Source organism: Bison bison, unplaced genomic scaffold (genome assembly GCF_000754665.1).
Source record: "Bison bison bison isolate TAMUID 2011002044 unplaced genomic scaffold, Bison_UMD1.0 scf7180017853440, whole genome shotgun sequence".
NCBI classification, from domain to species: Eukaryota; Metazoa; Chordata; class Mammalia; order Artiodactyla; family Bovidae; genus Bison; species Bison bison.
The window spans coordinates 91,091-106,595 of record NW_011484013.1 but is presented as its reverse complement, the minus strand read 5'-3'; the positions used below and the strand labels follow the sequence as shown (position 1 = coordinate 106,595).

General features: G+C 39.4%; 1 protein-coding gene across 1 annotated transcript in view; it reads left to right on the top strand.

Annotated features, from left to right (window-relative positions):
• The first annotated feature begins 1,698 nt into the window (after positions 1-1,698).
• The window catches only part of LOC104999134 (glutamate carboxypeptidase 2), a 71,208-nt gene continuing 57,401 nt past the window's right edge, over positions 1,699-15,505 (top strand). Inside the window, exons 1-3 of the mRNA XM_010854613.1 lie at positions 1,699-1,913; positions 4,667-4,772; positions 10,585-10,771. Of these exons, the coding sequence (XP_010852915.1) occupies positions 1,796-1,913; positions 4,667-4,772; positions 10,585-10,771 (411 nt within the window). The 5' untranslated portion in view covers positions 1,699-1,795. The remainder of the gene's footprint in view (positions 1,914-4,666; positions 4,773-10,584; positions 10,772-15,505) is intronic.

The following is a 15,505-nucleotide window of genomic DNA, read 5'->3' as shown; positions in this document are numbered from 1 at the left end:
GCTGGGAAACAGTGGAAACAGTGTCAGACTTTATTTTTCTGGGCTCCAAAATCACTACAGATGGTGACTGCAGCCATGAAATTAAAAGACGCTTACTCCTTGGAAGGAAAATTATGACCAACCTAGATAGCATATTCAAAAGCAGAGACATTACTTTGCCAACAAAGGTTCGTCTAGTCAAGGCTATGGTTTTTCCTGTGGTCATGTATGGATGTGAGAGTTGGACTGTGAAGAAAGCTGAGCACCGAAGAACTGATGCTTTTGAACTGTGGTGTTGGAGAAGACTCTTGAGAGTCCCTTGGACTGCAAGGAGATCCAAACAGTCCATTCTGAAGGAGATCAGCCCTGGGATTTCTTTGGAAGGAATGATGTTAAAGCTGAAACTCCAGTACTTTGGCCCCCTTATGCGAAGAGTTGACTCATTGGAAAAGACTCTGATGCTGGGAGGGATTGGGGGCAGGAGGAGAAAGGGACGACAGAGGATGAGATGGCTGGATGGCATCACTGACCCGATGGACGTGAGTCTCAGGGAACTCCGGGAGTTGGTGATGGACACAGGGAGGCCTGGGGTGCTGCGATTCATGGGGTCGCAAAGAGTCGGATACGACTGAGCGACTGATCTTATCTGAACAAGGGTAAAATTATGTGCGATGTAGCACAGTCAGACACGACTGACGCGACATAGCGGCAGACTTGCCAGGTTAATTCAACAAAGACTGATTTTCACGCCCACAACGTAATAGAGTGCCAAGTGCAGCTGGGATATGAAACAAGATAAAGTCTCCGCCTTCAGCAAATACCAGTATCATTTCTTTAAAAAAATGGCTCTGTAATGTAAAGGCAGGAATAATTTCCTAATAGTTTATTAATATCAGTGATCTTCACTAGGAAAAACTGCAGAGCGGTAACTCACATTGACATCAAAATTCACTCCCTGAATCCAAATCAGTGCCAAAATAGGGCACTACCGTTTTCTACTCGATTTTCCTCATTCATTTCAGTTCAGTGCAGTCGCTCAGTCGTGTCCGACTCTTTGCGACCCCATGAATTGCAGCTCGCCAGGCCTCCCTGTCCATTACCAACTAATTACAGGGCTGTAATAGTATTTAATGGGGCTCCCGTGATGGCTCAGTTGGTAAAGAATCCGCCTGCAATGCAGGAGACTCCGGTTCCATATCTGGGTTGGGAAGATACCCTGGAGAAGGGACAGGCTACCCACTCCAGTATTCTGGCCTGGAGAATCCCGTGGACCATACAGTTTACGGGGTCGCAAAGAGTCGAGTGGGATCTCAGGTCCGAGAAAAAGTTCTTGAGAAATAATTTAGTCTACCAACTAGCCTGGAAAATGTATTTTCATAGACAGAAAAAAAATAGAGGACCCTTCCATTGAATTCCGCGCGAAGCAGTTTTCTTTCTGTCCATAGGACTGTGGCCTGGGAGTGCAGAAAGGAGAAGCGTTTGTCCTCCGCTTCCTCCTTCCCTTTGTTCCTCCTTTTCCTTTCATTTTAAAATAAGGGCTAGAAATCCTCAAGCCAAACTTTTTCTCTTTTTTTAAGCACCTCTCCGCGGAGTAGGGGTTTGCTCCCGGACGGCTCCGCCTCTCGCTCTCCCGGATTGGTTGAGAGTCCAGCGGACTGAGTCTCGGGGGCGGGATCCGCGGAGCCCGGGCGGGGAGCGCACTCCCGGCGGCCCGGCTGATCCGCGCTGGGCGGGGGAAGGCGCCCTTGCCCAGCCGCCCACGAGGCTGCAGCGGTGCCGCCGCACGGTCCCGGAGGCCCCGCCGCCGCGCGCCGTGATGTGGAACCCGCTTCACGAAACCGACTCGGCCTCGGTGGCCTGGCGCCGTCCGCGCCGGCTCTGCGCGGGGGCCGTGGTGCTGGGCGCCGGCCTCTTCGTCCTCGGCTTCCTCTTCGGTACGAGGGGCAGGACGGGGGTCCGCGCCATGCTCGGCCCCCGCCCGGCCGGCTGCCCCGCGGCCCGCGGGGCTCCGGGGCCCCCTGCCGCGGGGGATACTGCTGCTGGGCTCCGGGGCGGGGATCGGGCTGGGGGGCGTGCGGACCAGCTCCCGCGAGTTAGGTGGGACTTAGTTGCCGGGGACGGTGCACGTTTGCGTTCTGGACGGGCTGCTGTAGGACAGGCACCCAGGGTCAGGAGAGTGCAGAAACCCTGAAACTGAACTTGAGAAAGTTCCACCGGCTGCAGGCCTGCGAGAAATCGGCACCTTTCCGCAGGATCTGGGGGGCATTTGCTAGATCGTCCAAGAAGCTTTGTAAGAAACGACTCCTACCTCTTTGGGGTCTTTATCTAGTCTTGTGCCTGAGACTGCTTCATGTGTACAGTGAGGAGAGCGCTGGGCATTGCCTCTCGGCAGCCCCTTTCTCTCTTTTTGGAAGTAAGTAATAGAGGAACAGTTAGTAACTGGCTGACCTTATTGTCAGTGCCCTGAGCAGAACTTTAACAGCAGTGCTTTCAAGTTTTCCCCTGTGTACTAACTTGCAGACCTAACCCAACTCTCCAAGGTAATCAGTGAGCAAGGCTGAGATTTTTCTTAAAGACTGTGCAACTTCTTCCTGACCTTGAGCAAGTGAGGAAATCTGTTAGCCTTATTTGTCAGTCTTTATAAGAACAATAGCTGTAACTTACTGGGAGTAGTAAATTGGCACTTTATTCTTTCCTGGGGAGGAGATGCTTCTAATTGTACTTTAATGCACAAGACTAGTGTAAGGTATCCCCAGGTAGTTTACCCCTACTATGAATTCTGGGCTCCCTTTCTGGGATTTAGAAGACCAGGGCATAAACTTGCTAGGAATAGTAGTTTAGTCGCTAAGTCATGTTCGAGTCTTGCAACCCCATGGACAGAGGAGCCTGCCATGGGATTCTCCAGCATAGAATACTGGAGTGGGCTGCCATTTCCTTCTCCAATAAACCTGCTAGATTGGCTCGAACTCAGTCTCTTTTTGCTTGCTTTGTGCCCTTTGAACCACATTGTGCTCATAACTAATGTGGATATCAGGGTTGCTGTGAGGCTTAGGTGAGATAAGTGTGCTCATTAAGGACACCGGCCACCTTGAGTTTCAATTGTCTCAACTGAAAACGTGGGAAATTCACTCGGCAAGATTAGCACGAAGATTAGGATCTTATGTGTCTTTTTTTTTTTTTTTTTTGGCCACGATGGGTCTTGCTGTGCTCGAGCTTTCTAGTTGCCAGGAGTGGGGGTCACACGGCTCAATAGTTGGACCTCTTGGCCTCTAGGCTCAACAGCTGTGGCACTGAGGCTTAGTTGCCCCTGGCATGTACCGTCTCCCTGAACCAGGGATCCAGCTTGTGTCCCCTGTGTTGGCAAGTGGATTCCCGTCCACCGTACCACCAGGGAAGTCTTTTCTGTCTTTTAGAAGCATTTTGTGCTTCTTAGTGTTGCCCTTGGGCTTCCCAGGTGGCTCAGTGGGTACAGAACCAACCTGCAATGCAGGAGACTCGTGTTAAATCCCTGGGTTGGGAAGATCCCCTGGAGGAGGGCATGGCAACCCACTCCAGTATTCTTGCCTGGAGAACCCCGTGGACAGAGGAGACTGCAGGCTACAGTCCACGGGGCTGTAAAGAGTCAGACACGACTGAAGTGACTGAGTGTGTACCCAGTGTTGCCCTGGCCCCATACAGTGGCTTACACAGAGTGCGTTCTTTATTAATGTTAATTTTTCCCTAGGATTCTCTGCTCCTTCCCTCCCACAGGCCTCCATCCTCTTTATCCAACTCATTTTTCAGATCTCTATTCAAGCATTTCATCCCCCGTGTGCCCTGATCTTAAAGTCGTTTCCAAGTCCCTTTTTTTTTTTTTAAACATACTGGTGGAACTGTATTTCCATTTGCTGCCAACCATTTATTTCAGTTCACATGTATATATGCATGTGTGTAGCATGTATGTGATTAATAATTGGAAAGCTCCATAAAAGCTAGCTGGGTGGTTTTGGTAACCATTTATGCACAAATCATATCATCTTTCATGAAGCCAACTACAACGGATCATGGTCTTGGGCGAACTGCCTGCCCGTTGCCTCTAGCCTCTGTCTTGCAGAGATGTTGGGTGTCTTGCAGTTTCATTGTAGCTCTCTGAAGTTGGACTTCTCAAGCCTGCCTTCAACTGGAAGCACAGAATATTTTATCACACTTTGTTTTAGTGTCAGAACCAGAACAGATTATAAGACTGAATTGCCTTCAACTCTTTGAAATGATTTATGTACGTGAAATATATTCATAATTCATTAAACATCTACTAAATCTTTCTTCTGGGTCAGCAGAGGAGTAGTCACTGGGGATAGAAGCTTGAAGGAGAAAGAAGGTGGATCTCCTTTAGGCTTTCCTTTTCCCCATTAGTATATTTAATTTTAGTATATTTAATTTTAGTGCTAATATCATAAAGCATTTCTTAGAATAACAGCAATACATAATGAAATTGGATTAAAAATATATTGTGACTGATTTGTAATTAAGTCTGTCTGCATGATTTTTTTTCCGATGGAGGTAGGCAAGAGAAAACTTCAGGAAATCTCAGTTAATGCCAGAGGTCATGGACAATTTGTGTTTTACGTATGATAAATAAAATAATAAGGAAAAATATGCTCTGTCTGTAATCTTATACCCCATTCCTATATTTGTTTGTCTTTTGCAGGATGGTTTATAAAGTCCTCCAGTGAAGCTACTAACATTCCACAGCATAATGTAAAGAAAGCGTTTTTGGATGAGTTGAAAGCAGAGAACATCAAGACCTTCTTGTAGTAAGCAGATACTTCAAAGTTTATATCAAGTTGAAAAATTTTGTTATTCTGTTTAGAAGCTTGATCCATTATTTCATAAACAGAAACTGACTTAAAAAAAAAGTCTTACCCTCAGCTGAACTTTATCATGATAGATGTTTTAAAGCAGGTGTCAGCATACTTTTCCTGTAAAGAGCCAGCTTAAAACATAGTTTGCTGACTCCTGTTTTAGAGGAAGATAATGTATTTAAGTCAAAAGAATAAATTTGGACTTTGAAGTCAGACATTGACAAGTTTAAATTCCATCTTTGCCTGTTGATATTAACATAACTGAGTGAATATGTAACCTTCCTGAGCTCTCATTTTCACATCTGTAAAATGGGAATAGTGATACTGTTATGATGAGCATGAAATTAGAGAGCATATGTGTGACCTAGTGTAAAAACCTGCTGCCTATTTCCTGAAATAGCTATCCCTGGTATGGAGAAAAAGAGTAAATGAATAAATTTAAAAGGTATTTTCAAGACAACTAAAAATAAAACACTTTTAATGAGTAATTGATTGGAATACTTAGACTCTTTCAAAACAAAATACTTGAAGTCCTGATAATGATTAAAGGATTCCTTTATGAATGCAAGTTATGCTATGCTATGCTATGCTAAGTCGCTTCAGTTGTGTCCGATTCTGTGCGACCCCATAGACGGCAGCCCACCAGGCTCTGTCATCCCTGGGATTCCCCAGGCAAGAATACTGGAGTGGGTTGCCATTTCCTTCTCCAGTGCATGAAAGGGAAAAGTGAAAGTGAAGTCACTCAGTTGTGTCCGACTCTTAGCGACCCCATGGACTGCAGCCTACCAGGCTCCTCCGTCCATGGGATTTTCCAGGCAAGAGTACTGGAGTGGGGTGCCATTGCCTTCTCCAATGCAAGTTATAATTTTATATAAAAACAGGCAAGTGAACAGATAGATAGATAGGCAATGCAGCAGACCTGGGTTTGATCCCTTTGTTGGGAAGATCCCCTGGAGAAGGGAATGACTACATTTTCCAGTATCTTGTCTAGAGAATTTATGGATAGAAGAGCCTGTTGGGCTGCAGTCCATGGGATCTCAAAGAGATGGACATAACGAGGCAACTAACACCAGAGAGAATATACACATAGTCTTTAAAATTAAAAGTATGAATAAAATTTGCTAGGGCATCTGTCAAGTCTTTATAAGGGCCATTTCTGGTGAGAGATATGGAATTAAAAAAATTTTTTTGTGGAAATTTTTCTGCCTCTTCCATGTCTTTTTCTGTAGTTATATATAATAGATGTAATGAAAGTGGGAGTCTGGCTAGACATAATCTTCACTCCTAGACAGGTGCTACCTCTGCTTCCTTTTTCCTTTTCTGACCTGTGACATGGTTGTTGTTATTCAGTCGCCAAGTCGTGTCTGACTCTTTCGGACCCCACAGACAGCAGCACGCCAGGCTTCCTTGTCCTTCACTATCTCCCAGAATTTGCTCAAACTTATGTCCATTGAGTCAATGATGCCATCCAACCATCTCATCCTCTGTGATGTGGAGTGACCAGCAAAGAAGAAAAATGAATATCTTCTCACTTTCTGGGCCCTCAGCTTTTTGCTTATTCTCCATGGCCTTGACCAAGATCTTCTGTTTATACTGCCAAAATCTTGGCTCTCTGTGTAGCAGTGATGAACAGAAATATGGAGACAGTTATGGGGGAGGAAAGAGTGACTTTATTTCTTTGGCAGGCAGAGGGGGAGTACCTCAAGAATGGTGCTCCTCTCCCTGGAGAATAGTGTAGTGTGTAGTGTTAGTCGCTCAGTCCTGTCCGACTCTGTGACCCCATGGACTATGACCTGCCAGGATCCTCTGTCCATGGGGATTCTCCAGGCACGAATATTGGAGTGGGTAACCATTTCCTCCTCCAGGGGATCTTCACAACCCAGGAATCGAACCCAGGTCTCCTGCCTTGTAGGCGGACTCTTTACCATCTGAGCCACCAGGGAAGCCCTGGAGAATGGAAGAGGTTAAACAGTCAGATAGGGTTATGTGACAAGGATCGAGGTATTAGCATTCTTCTGCCAACTGACAAGGTTAGGATGTATGCAGGGTCTCAGGTGGTTGGGTCTCCTAAACTTGATGAGTTTTTCTGGTTCCTTTAATCTCACCATATTTCAGGTGATTTCAGGTGATTTCTCTTAATTAGCAGCTGTTTGAGTCTGCCCTTTAGAACTCAGGGAAGGTCATGAAGGTAGAGTCTTGCCTAGAGAAGTGGGGGACAAAAAGGCCTCCATGCCTGAAACCCCACAGGGCCCTGCTTGGCATCATTTAGAACTCAAGAATTTTCACCATTAACACAAAAAGAGATGAACAGAACCTCCACTCACCCCTCCAAGGGCCACAGAATCTCCAGAAGCCTCCTGAACTCCCCCTAATTCCAGTTTGCCATTTGTCCATTGGAGCTGTTCAGTCTATTTATACCCTTAGGTCAGGGGTCATTAAAGGCTCAGATCTGTCTTTTCCCCTTTTCTAACCCTTCGCTTTACTGCTAGTTTCTCTACTGTTTCGAAGTTACCTGACTCTGACTGGAAGGATTAAGGAGGGACTGCCTTTTCGGTCTCCCTTGGCGTGCAAGGTTGTCCTGTGTTTTCCTTTTGTTTTGTAACACCTGGTAAAAGTCTCAGATTTGTTCATTATTTTGCATTCTTCTTCCACGCTTTCTGAAAGACAAGGTTATTTTAGAGGAATGTTTTAGAATTTCACTGATCTGCATTTGAAAACCAGTTCTACCTTTCACTGGTTGTCTTTAAGTCACCTAATGTCTCTAAGCATTGTTCATTCGTAAACCAAATGTAGTGTATTAAAATGTACATCAATAGCTCCCTTTATTAATTGAGATGACATAATGATACTTAGGACATATTTAAAGTTTTTTAGCCAGACAGAGATGTATGTGCCTATTTTTTAAATGCACGATGTTAGCTATTTTGGATAGTTAATAAATTATTCAAATAAATTAAAAAATAACTTGATATTCTAGTAGGTCAAGAAATTGTGACACACTTCTCAATTGATTAAAACAAAAAAACAGAAACTTCTGTTTATTACCAGTTGTCTCATTGAGCCTCAGATCTTTGTGTATTAGTGAGGTAGCAATTTTCTCCTTCTGTATGAATGAGAGGGCTTCTCTGATGGCTCAGAGGGCCAATAATCCTGTCATCTGCAATGCAGGAGACACTGGAGCCTCGGGTTCCATCCCTGGGTTGCGAAGATCCCCTGGAGGAAGAAATGGCAACCGATTCCAGTATTCTTGCCTAGAGAATCCCATGGACAGAGGAGCCTGGTGGGCTACAGTCCATGGGGATCTTAAAGAGTCAGACATGACTAAGCCACTAAGCACTCACAACGAATGAGAAATTTAAGACATGGCCAGGATCATACAACAAGACAGTGGCAAAACCTGTAGGACACCGATTTTGTGGCAATTGATTTTATTTATCCTTGGAAACACATCTTTTTTCCTACTCGTCATTTTTAGGATCAACTTTTCTTCAAATGAATCGATTCTAACGCTGATCATAGCATGCTTGTTGTATGTCGATTGATAACAACAAAACTTTTACCAGGAATTTCACTCATCAAGTTACCTGATGAAACTTGGGTCTGCTAGCCTGCTGCAATCTACTGACGCTGGGTTGAGGTGAAGGAGTACGGTGTTTATTATAGGGTGCCAAATAGAGAGAACAGACACCTCAAACTCAAATGACCGGAAATCATAGATGGCTTTCAAGGGGAGGGTTTTTAAAGACAACATTTGAGAAGCTGGTTGCAGCTCATGGACTTTCTTCTGATTGGTTGGTGATGAGGTAACCAGATGATGTTTCGGAAATCTAAATCATCAACTTTGTGGTTCTAAGTAGTCTCAGGTCTATGTCCTTGTGGTCAGCACGTAGTCACCATACTCCAGCTATGTGGGGTTCTCAGTTTCTGCAGAACAGCTCAAAGATATGTATCAGATTGTTATATTGTTTAAATTATCATTCCTTTTCTTGCTTTACCACTGTTCCTTTATTTCTGTATTCACTCACTTCCATAATGGTAATTGCTTGTGTCTGCTCTTTGGAACTCACGGAAGGCCTAGGAGATTAAAGCCTTTTACTACAAAATATAAACGGGGGGCACCGTGGGGCTTTTGTATCTGGGAGGGCCCTTGGAGGTACTGCTTGATTTCAATCTGCCTTTTTCTTTGACACTCCTTAATGCTGACAGGAATAGAGACCAAATGTGAAAAAGGAATAAAGTTTTTTGGATAGAGAGGTTCATCATGAATTTGGCAGGGGAATTTAGTTTTAGGGGAGTCATTTCGATAATAAAGTCTGATAATGATCTCCTGTGTGTGTGTCTGTGTGGGCAGGATCAAGCCTCTCATAACAATTCTTTCATGTAAGAATAGAGTTATAGCTATGACTTCAGGAAATTTGCAAACTTTGCATCTATTTTAGTTATGTTACAGTTTGGATTTGTGTAATAAGGAATAAAATAGCAACATGTTGGCTGTGTAATGTTTTCTTTCCAGGTCGATGAGGAGATGCATAGATGCCTCAGCTGCCTCTTAAAATTGTGTTCTTTTCATTACTTTATTTTGCAAATACACATTAGAAATCCTGTGTAGGGTTTTAAACTTCTAAATATTTATTGAATGAGAATTGTAATACTGTTTTTGTAAATAACAATTTAAATGATTTTACTCTAATTATAAAATTAATCCCAGGACTCCCCTTCCTCCCTTAGTTTTTTTAAGGGATTCAGCACTTGAAATTAGGATGACTATATCTATGTTCGTTATTCATTGTTTTTTTTTTTTTTTTTAAATCACTGTAAGAATGGAAGTAGATTGAGTTTAGAAAAACCTACATAATTAGAATGAGAAATTCATGAAGCTCAAGACATTTATAAGCTAGAAATGAATAAATGTCGTTTCATGACACATGATGCTTTGTCATATGGGATTTTTTTTCTTGAAACGATTTAAATTGAAAATAACAGTGAACTGAATCTTCAAGGAAACAACAAATTTCCAAGAAAGAGAACTTTAAAACAAAAGCCCCAGTATCTACACATACTAAATGAGAAATTAGTCTATTCTTGAAAATATTTGTGGTACCTAAAATTTTAGCCACATGGTTTGTTATTTGTTAAAGATATTCTTGGTCAGACTAATTCTCATTGTTGATTTTTAGTATTATACTTAGAATGCATGGTGATTGGAATACAAGCGATTCAGTTTGAGCTTGTGTAAATATGTCCAAATTACTTCTTAAAGAAGACAATTTAAAATGGCTGCTAACCAAAAGGTTTCTCGCTTTGCTATAATGTTCATTATTTTAAAATAAATGTAATTATCAGTAGTTCTTGGAATGTCACAGCTTGATCTTTGGCTGAAAATATTTTTTACTTTCCAATTATATTTTACAAGGTGAAATAAATAGATAATTCCATGAAAGTTCAAATATGCCTGAGTCTTAAGGAAAGAATAGAACACTTTCCTCATCTAATATGGAGAGATCCTCTACAGGTGTACACATATCAATTCTCTATGAAGATCAGTTTTTCTGATTTTTCTCTTGAATGAGTACAAATTATAACATGAAGATTTTAAAACACTTTAAAATCTATTTGATGTCATAATGGTACCACTTTGCTTTTTTAAGGTGTAGCATTTAAAAGTATTTTTTTTAAATGTAAATCTGCTTTATTTATTTGGTTGTTGACTTAAGACAAAGGCTGACTAAACAATTTCTAACTACTTTCAATTTTTGTTCAACAGTAATTTTACACGGATACCGCATTTAGCTGGAACAGAACAAAACTTCCAGCTTGCAAAGGAAATTCAAGCTCAGTGGAAAGAATTTGGCCTGGATTCTGTTGAGTTAGCCCATTATGATGTCCTGTTGTCCTATCCAAATGAGACTGTTCCCAACTACATCTCAATAATTGATGAAGATGGAAATGAGGTAAAAAGAAAGAAAAAATAAGCTCCCCCATCTTCTCTTTTGAAATGCCTTCTGTAAAAGAATGCCCTGTGCCATCTCCAAATGCTGATAGAAATTAGTATTGACACTTGTGAATGATGCCTTTAATGATCTTACTATTGGTGCCAACTCTTTCTTAATGATGTTTGAATATAACGTGGTGTTGAAAAGATTCTGAGAAATTGATGCTTGATGACAGTTGCTATTTTCTTCTTTTTAACTATTGTTCACTAACAAAATATGATATGTTAGTAAACTATGGCTAAATTAGATACACTTTTGATTGGTTCAGATGATAAAAGATCATGCATCAATTTGAGGATGCTAGGAAATTGAGAGATGTGTTTTTTGAGCCAGTAGGTTTTTATTGGTAATTCATGATTATATTTCCTTTGATCATGTATTCAGCTGTGTACCCAGAACTTGGGTGTGGGCATTTGGAAAGAAGAGAGTTTGGAGAGAAACACTCGAGAATTACATCTATGCTAAAAATTTACAGTCTTCTTTGCTAGTAAGGGCACATAATTGGAAAAGAAGATGATACAAGTAGTTGAGATATTTCATATCATGATGTATATTCAATATGAAAACTCATAAAATATAACTCATATATTCATCAGTATTTGCCTTAGAGCTACCACATCCATATCTAAAATAGCCCTTTTCCTCTAGATAGCTTTCTTGAGTCCCCTTCGCTGGAGCTTCTAAATTGCATATAGATTCAAATGTATCCAGTTTGATTGGTCAGCACAAAATATCATGTGATTTTTGTACATACAAATTTTTAATCACCTCCTCTTATTGACTAATGAATCAGCCTCTTCTTAATGATTAATATGCTATTTTGTAGTCAGTGATACAATCCCATGGTAAATTTCCTAATATGAGTTGAAACTTTACATATTCACTCTTTTTAAATTATAGTAGTTAATACAGTTTAACTTTTAAAAATACTGTCAAACCATTTCACAATTATAAAAATATTTTTAAGGTTGGTATGGGGAATACCAATATACTCCATAAAATTCCGTAGCCTTTATAAGTGGTGACATTATCTATATAATTATTAAAGAGTCTTTAAAAGTATATTTAGGAAGAGTATTTGATCACATAGTAAAATGCCAGTAATATTAAAAAATACGTGGAAACAGTGGGGGAGGGAGAGAGTGAGACGGATGGAGAAAGTAGCATCAACATATATACACTATCGGTTTAAGATGGACAGCTGGTGAGAAGTCCCTGTGTAGCACAGGGAGCGCAGTCTGGTGCTCTGTGATGACGTGTATGTATAATTAAGACTGATTTGCATTGTTGTATGGCAGAAACCAAAACTATACTGTAAAATTAAAAAAAGTATATTAAGGTTAAAAAAATACAAGGTTAAAAAAATGCATTAAACCAAATTTGATTTCTCAAGTTTGGTGATTGTATACAATGAGGAAAATAACAAACTTTCATTTTTCTTCTCTTTTCTTCCTCTTCACTTCCCAGTTTCATCCCTACCTTTGCTTTTATTCCATTTCATTATTTGTTTTTCCTATTATAAGCATTTATGAAATTTCTAAAGCCTGTCCCATAACATAAACATATAATTAGAAGTTTCATTTTGGAGGTTTTCCTGAATGGGGTTAGCTGCCAAAAGCTTATTAACTTTTTTGAAAGTTATATCATTAATTCAGTTTTGTTTTTATCCAGTTATACCTGCACATAAATATTCACACAGTTCTTCAAAGGGCCTTGCTTCTTCCCTATTTCCCTCTTCCCTGAGGGAATCACCGTTCAGCCCTGAGTTGATTTCTTTTGATATATACCTCTGTTTCTTTAAATGTTGTGCTTGTAGTGCTTGCGTTTCAGATTCAGGCATTTTCTTTTGACCTTGTGACAGTTCAGCTCTATTCTCACCCCTCTGCCCCAACTACAGATACTCTCTTACTGGGTCCCCATCTCCCAGATCAATTAATGTGACTGACCGTTCATAGCTAAGCTAGGTAAACTGCGAATTTTACTGTCCCGCATGGCACAGACATGTTCTCCTTCCCACAGACAACAAATACGATTAATATTTTATAGATTATACCAGAAATGTTTTCAATACATATTATGCATTATTTTCTCTTTATTTATGTAGGGACAATGTGCCATATAGATTGAACTATATATATATATATTGCCTTTTTATGTTGCAAAAGTTAAATAAAAATTTGTAAACCAAAATTATTTTACTTATACTCAGAATACATTGTTTGAGGCTATGTTAGTGAATGTTGGATAGTGAACATTGCTCACTGGTGTATTGTATGTCTTTGATGAAGTCACCCAAAAGAGTCATTTCCTTGACCATAAGAAACTTTTCCCAGTTGTTGGAATAACTCATAAACTGGATGTGAAGTCCACCTGCTCAGTGATGCTATAAAATTGAAGGTTGCCATAAAGGCAAATCAAGTGAGACCAGCTTGAATACTCCCTTGACTGAAAGACTTGCTGATGAGATGACTTTTTCTCAAGGTGGATTTTTATTGCACTTTAGTATAGTTTTGCTTAGAATTTTCCCCAGTGATTCAGTTCAGTTTGTTCTCTATTACAGATAAAAATTACAGGAAAAATGGAAGATGTGGGAATTTTTGAAGAGTAGTAGTTGATTTGGTTTCATTTTAGGTTCTGTCAGCACCTGAAGTAGGTAGCTCGTGCTTTAGTATAGTGTCAGCTCAGATTCTCTCTCCATCTCCCAGCACCTTTAAATTACTGCACTGGCCAGGACCTACAGTTTAATATTGAAAGGAAGTGAAGACAGCAGGTGTCCTTGACTTGAATGTCTTTAATGTTTCACCTTAATTTTGATATTTATGTCAGGTTACCTTAATTCAGGGCTTTCCAGGTGGCACTAGTGGTAAACAACCCACTTTCCAATGCAGGAGACATAAGAGACGTGGGTTCGATCCCTGGGTTGGGAAGATCCCCTGGAGGAGGGCATGGGAACCCACTCCAGTATGCTCTTCTGTCCCTGGGATCACAGAGATTGGAGACAACTCGATCGACTTAGCACAGCATGCACTAATTCACTTTTCAAGTTCACTAAGACTTTTTTGTCATGAATTTATATTGAATTTTATCAGAAATTTTTTCTTTTTCTAGATAACTTTTGAGATGAGCATATGTTTTCTTTTTCATAATGATAACTATAATGAATGATATAATATTAGATTAGTTTACATTTTTGAAATGTATAATATTAGTATGTAGTAGAGTTTTCAACTCATATCTGTATACATTTATTATATTGATAACATGTTTGGCCTGTATTTCTGCAATATGCTTATTTGATTATAATTTCTATATTATACTTATAAAATGAGTTTTTAATCTCTGAAATAGGTTGTATTGTATTTAAAAAATCTTTTAGTATTTCAGATCAAAGGAAAACCACTTGGTTTTGATACTTTGTTTTATGGAAGATTTTAAGCTACTGATTCAATTTCTTTTTTGTTATGGGACTATTTAGATTCGTTTAAAATGCACTGTTATGTCAGTTTTAATTTTTTTTAAATCCATTGTTCCATTTCATCTAAGTTTTCAATTATTGGCATAGTTCTTCCTAGAATTTTCTTACTATCTTTTTTGCAAGATCTATAGATAAGCCTGTTTTTCTACTCCTAATATTATTTATTTGTATTACTTTTTTTTCTTAAGTTCCCCTCTTACCTTCCTAGTCTCTATTTTGCTGTTCTTTGTAAATTTTCAATTGAATACTTGATTTATTGATGTTGGACCTTTATTCTTTTTTAATATGAGTATTTAAAACCGTACATTTCCTTCTAAGAACTACTTCAACTAGATCTCACAAGATCTGATTTTCTAAATTAACTACATTGTGATCAAATAATTGCAATTTGTATGACACTAATCCTTTGCAGTCGTTTCTTTAGTCTATTGTGTCATCAATTTTTATAAATGTTCTCTTGTTATTTGAAAAAAATATTTTCAGTTGTTGAGTTTAATAATTTTATATTTGCTTATTAGTTAAAATTTGTTAATTGTTTGGCTAAAATATCCTTTATCCTTGATGTGCTCTCATTTTGTCTATTTTTATTAATTACTGGGAAAGGAATATTAGATTTTCTAACCATAATGATGGATTATTTTTATTTCCGTTTTGAATTCTGTTGATTCCTGTAGTTTGGAGCTCTTCCATTAGATATAAACAGTATTTGTTTAGTGTTTCTTTTTCTGCATTGTTACTTTCAGACTTACTGTGATCATATGTTTAAGTAACTTCTTGTAAAATGGTACACAGTTGAATTTATCTAGTCTGACATACTAAGCTTTTTTTAAAAATTAAAAAAAATTTGTTATACTGACTTACAGTAATACTACTTATATGAATTTTACTTTTACTTTTTCCCCCTAATGTTCCTTTTCTCTCTCTTTTTTAAAAATTTTCTTCATTTTTGGGGGTGGGGTAATGGTTAATTTTATTAATTTTATTTTTTTTAGTAGTTTGGAAAGTAAAATAATATTAATTCCCACTTAACAGTGTCAGTGATACACTTGAAAAATTATGTTTGGTTAGAATTGAATTTAACCTTTAATTTGTTTATAAGTAATTAGCTTAACATTTTTATAAGTGAGTAATAACACTGCTGCTGCTGCTGCTGCTGCTAAGTCGCTTCAGTCGTGTCCGACTCTGTGCGACCCCATAGACGGCAGCCCACCAGGCTC